Source organism: Daucus carota, chromosome 5 (assembly GCF_001625215.2).
Source record: "Daucus carota subsp. sativus chromosome 5, DH1 v3.0, whole genome shotgun sequence".
In the NCBI taxonomy this organism is placed as follows: Eukaryota; Viridiplantae; Streptophyta; class Magnoliopsida; order Apiales; family Apiaceae; genus Daucus; species Daucus carota.
In genome coordinates, this window is record NC_030385.2 from 23,787,025 (window position 1) to 23,792,173 (window position 5,149).

The window sequence follows — 5,149 nt, forward strand, 5'->3', positions numbered from 1 at the left end:
GCTACAAGTTGTTTCCAACTTCAATCTAGCAAATAATGAAGCGACAAGTTGTTTCCGGGCTCAATCGAGTCAAGAATGAAACTACACGTTGATTTTAATTTAAACAGCCGAATATGAAGCTAGAAGTTGTTTTCAACTTCAAACGAGTCTGGAATGAAGCTACAAGTTGTTTCCAACTTCAATCTAGCCAATAATGAAGCAACAAGTTGTTTCCGGGCTACAACGAGTCAAGAATGAAACTACAAGTTGATTCAAATTTTAAACAACCAAAAATGGAGCTACAAGTTGTTTTCAACTTCAAACGAGTCTAGAATGAAGCTACAAGTTGTTTCCAACTTCAATCTAGCCAATAATCACTACACCATAACTAGCCTTCTGCAACAATTTTCCCTAGCGTTGCCGTAGATGCTGTTGCCGTAGCTATCTATTTATCGAGCATGTTACAACGATTTTTAATTATGTTAGCATTGGTATGAATAAACTGTTGCCAAAAAGTTGTATAAGAAAAAAAAATTATTTTTAAATACAAATTATTTGAAATCAGTATTTTTTATATATGCGGGTCCCACATGGGTGTCCCACTACTGCTTATGTGGCATATGAGTCACACATAGGGGACCCACTATTGCTGATGTGGCGTATATGAGTCACCCATAGGGGACCCACCATTGCTGATGTGGCATATGAGTCACCCATAGGGACCCACTAGAGCTGATGTGGCATGCTGTGACTTCACATGTAAAAACTTAATTAAATGTTAGAAGGCCATGGGAGTCGAACCCATGACCTCCAACATATGAGTGAATGGTGCGAACCACTACACCACTGATGTGGTTGTTTATTTTTTCACAAAACTTACATATATTCATATATCGTATTTTTAGTTAAACAAAAGATAAGTTTTAACAATTTTCGTTTCTAATATGCCCGCGCTGTCTGAAAATTGTGGCTCCAAGTCACAGTCCTCACTCATAGCTACCTCACTGAACCTCATTTCTCAATGTCGAGCTGAAAACTAGGGTTTGTATATAAGAGCTGAAAACTTAGGCTATTCGAAGGCTGCAAAGGGAAAGTTGAGAAAGGGAATAGCTAATTAGGGTTCTTCAAACTCAAAGCGAAGGGAGGGTTAGAGCTAATTAGGGTTCTTCGATCAATTAGGGCTGAATTGAATCTTCATCTTTAATTTAAGGTACATTCTTACTCGATTTTGTATCTTGTATGTGTATATGTATATGCCTGTGTATATGTATATCTTGCTTTATTTGTTAATTTTGATTTGTTACTCTCTCTCTCTCTCTGCCTGTGTATGTATATATCTTCCTAGATTTGTTAATTTTGTATGTATGCATCTGTTACTCTCTCTCTCTCTCTCTCTCTCTCTCTCTCTCTCTGTCTCTCAGTCTCTCTCTCCCCTCCCCCATCTCTCTCCCTCTCTCTGTATCTCTCTCTCCCCCTCTCGATCTCTCCGTCTCTCACGTTTGTTTCGTATTTATATAGTTAAATTACTTGATGTGGAGATTTCTTGATTAGTCATTTTTTATTTATATGTAATTTATTTTAATATTTAATTTTGACTCTTTATCGTTTTAGATGATATGCACTGGATAATATACATGGATGCTGATTTTAAAATATTTTTTGTGGACATAATATACATGGATGCACTGGATAATATACATGGATAGTTTTTTGTGTCATGAGTAGTATAAAATTAAAGTCCAAGTATTTGGGGACTTGGGGTTGTCTGATTTTGATGCCCTGTAACTTGTTAGTTTCCTGGAAGTAATTATTTATATGGTAGTAGTGTGATTAAAGGACTATAAGAGATCCTCTGAGAGTCATTTTTTTTGCAAATTATTGTATTCTCGGTCTTTGATATTTTTGAATGAATTAGGAACGTCTTGATATTTACTGTTCTGTTATGGATGACGAGGGGGAAATGTGGACAGAACTACCGAAATTTAGCGAGGGATATATGAGTGGTGTAAGAGATTTTATTCGAAATGCGTTTTCTAGATTTAGCATAGGGGATGAAATTACTTGTCCTTGCAAAAATTGTAAGAATTACAAGTGGCGTCGTCAAGATACAATATATGACCATCTCGTCTACAATGGTCCGTGTCCAATGTATGCGAAATGGATGTTTGAGATTTCTCGCCAACATCTCGGTATGAATGAAGATATGGATGACACTGGTACAAATGTTGGAGACAATCTTGATGAGTTATTTCACCGGACAGTTGGAAATATGCAAAACCTTGAAGATAAGCAGTCTGATGGACCAAGTGTCCATGCTGAGAAATTGTACCGTCGGTTTGAAGAGGGTAAACAACCATTATTGTTTTTTTGTCATCTGCCTTTGTTGTGCCTTTTATTAATAAGTTGTCATCTTAATTGTAAATAATTCACATAATAACTATCCTTGTTATTATTATTTTCTATATGTCATAATTGTAGACGAAGACGAAGCTCCGATAAGACGCAGGGGAAAGACTACGATGGAGAAAGTCCATACGAGGTCAGTACTCAAAAGAGTTGTCATTGGAATGAATGACAAGCTCCAACCAGTAGCAGATGATGATAAAACTAGAGCTGAGCTAGGTAGTTTTTTGGGAACATTACGGAGGTGTGTTCCACTATCTTACACAAATTGGTCTAAAGTTCCTAAAAGCTTGAAGACTAATTTATGGAGTTATGTGCAGGTACTATATTACTTAGTCTAAAGTTTAGTTAAATAAATAAAAATTCTCGTACACTATCCTGCATATTAATTCTTTTTTTGTTTGATGTTCATTTAAGCAACGATACATTATTCCCGACGAATTGGAAAGGTATTGTCTCGAGTCAATTCGTGATTCCTGGAGGGGGTGCAAGAGTCGCATTAAAACGAATCATTATAAGAAATATGAGACTGATGAGGAGAGGCTAGCAAACAGGCCAGAGGATATTCCATTGGAGGAATTCAAACAGCTATTGGTGCATTGGGCAGATCCAAAAGAACAGGTGTTTAATTTACGATATAAATTTGTCCATTATATGGTATGAATTTATGTGAGATAATGGAGTGATTTTTCTTTCTTGTTTTTGTAGAAAAAGTCTGTGACAAATACGGAAAATCGTAAATGCTATACGGACACACACACTGCTGGTCCCGTATCGTTTGCCCAAATTCGGAAGAAACTGGTACACATAATATATACCTTTGTTTGTCATTATATGTTCCCATCAGATCTAGACGGTCTTATTATTTTTAAATAAAGATATCTTATCTTATTTAGAATTCAATTCAATAATTATAATTGAATGTGTGCTGAAATTATCACACTTGGCAGCCCGAAGCATCAGATGCAGAAGTTTTTTTAAAAACTCGCAAGAGAAATTCCAAAAACGAGTACAAGTCCAATACTGCTGTGATGAACTACAGACTTGTAAGTAACTAATTTGTTAATTAGTCAAACTCAGTAAAAACATGTTAATTGGTATCTAATGTGAGTATCTCATCATGGCGTTTTTTTCAGGAGAAAATTGAAAAAGCAGTGAATACAGGGGAAGGTAGTTCTAACATTGATGATCTTGTCACTAATGGTAAAACACATGGCCCGTCTTGGCTTATTGGACGAACAATCAAGTCTGCCGAGGTTCCAACCCCTCCTGCCACGAACACTTACATCCAGGAGTTGACATCTCAGATCAGGCAAAATCTCGAAGTGGAAATTGAAGCCAAGGTAAAAAAAGATGTCCAGGAAGAAGTAGATTCAAAGCTCGCTATGGTTCTGAAAAAGTTAAGCGAGGCAAATCCAAATTTACAAATTAATTTAGGAGATCTTTGTGCCACCATTTCTAGTGACAATGACAATGGTACTCCGTTGACCAGGGATGCAAGCTCTTAGGTTATAACGAAGTTATCATAGTACACTAAGTGATCTTTTGGTACTAATTATATATTAGATGTCGCTGTTTATCTAGGACAACTATGGATATTTACTTTTGTTGAAAATGATAGTCTGATGAACTTGCCTATGTATGTCTAGCAGTTGAACATTTGCGACTGTGATATATATATATTCTGGTACTTCGAATTATCTAGATGGTGATTTCATCTTTGGTGTTATTCTGTTGTGTTTGATGATTTGGATTGGAAAAGAAGTTGGATTGGAAAAGAAGTACTATAATGTACTGGGCTGTCATATAAATAAATAGTACATTTCAAATTGGCCATTACAAAACTGTTGCAGTAGCTATAAAAAACGTTGCAAACAATATAAAAAAACAGTTGTCATCATTATATAAACTGTTGCCAAAACTGTTGCCAAAAATATGAGTCAGCAGTGGACCCCACGTGGCAGCAGGACACGTGGCAACGGGGCCACATGGCAGTGTCCAACGTGGCCGGAGAGCCACGTGGCAGTGCTGCCACGTGGCAGTGGGACCCACCAAGCAGTGCTTGGTGGGTCCCTTTTTTCAAAATCGTGCCTTTTTGGCAACGGAATTAAAATGTTGCACAAACTGTTGCCTTTTCTGGCTATGGCAACGCCAAAAATACTAACAGTCGAAAACCGTTGCCATTGCACATTTTCAGCCTGCTGCAACAATTTATGGGCCTCTGGCAACGTATTTGTAATGTTGCTGAAAGCCATCTATGGTGTAGTGAATGAAGCAACAAGTTGTTTACATGCTTAAACAAGTCAAGAATGAAACTACAAGTTGATTCAAATTTTAAACAACCGAAAATGGAGCTACAAGTTGTTTTCAACTTCAATCTAGCCAATAATGAAGCAACAAGTTGTTTCCGGTCTCAAACGAGTCAAGAATGATACTACAAGTTCATTCTAATTTTAAACAACCGAAAATGAAGCTACAAGTTGTTTTTAAATTCAAACGAGTATGGAATGAAGATACAAGTTGTTTCCAACTTCAATCTAGCCAATAATGAAGCAACAATTTGTTTACATGCTTAAACGGGTCAAGAATGAAACTACAAGTTGATTCTAATTTTAAACAACCGAATATGAAGCTACAATTTGTTTTGAACTTCAAACGAGTCTGGAATGAAGCTACAAGTTGTTTCCAACTTCAATCTAGCCAATAATGAAGCAACAAGTTGTTTCAGGGCTCCAACGAGTCAAGAATGAAACTACAAGTTGATTTT

General features: G+C 36.6%; 1 protein-coding gene across 1 annotated transcript; it reads left to right on the top strand.

Moving 5' to 3' along the window:
- Positions 1–2,421: 2,421 nt before the first annotated feature.
- On the top strand, positions 2,422–4,111 carry LOC135152978 (uncharacterized). The gene is made up of 5 exons (XM_064094456.1): positions 2,422–2,702; positions 2,800–3,003; positions 3,091–3,183; positions 3,333–3,428; positions 3,519–4,111. Exons 1-5 carry the CDS (start codon positions 2,499–2,501, stop codon positions 3,888–3,890), a joined length of 969 nt encoding a protein of 322 aa, XP_063950526.1. The 5' UTR covers positions 2,422–2,498; the 3' UTR covers positions 3,891–4,111.
- Positions 4,112–5,149: the final 1,038 nt, after the last annotated feature.

Coding starts and splice junctions, on each gene's coding strand:
- LOC135152978 (XM_064094456.1), top strand. CDS start 2,499: ATGGAGAAAGTCCATACGAGGTCAGTACTCAAAAGAGTTGTCATTGGA. Junction 3,184..3,332: donor CCCAAATTCGGAAGAAACTG/GTACACATAATA, acceptor CACACTTGGCAG/CCCGAAGCATCAGATGCAGA. Junction 3,429..3,518: donor CTGTGATGAACTACAGACTT/GTAAGTAACTAA, acceptor CGTTTTTTTCAG/GAGAAAATTGAAAAAGCAGT.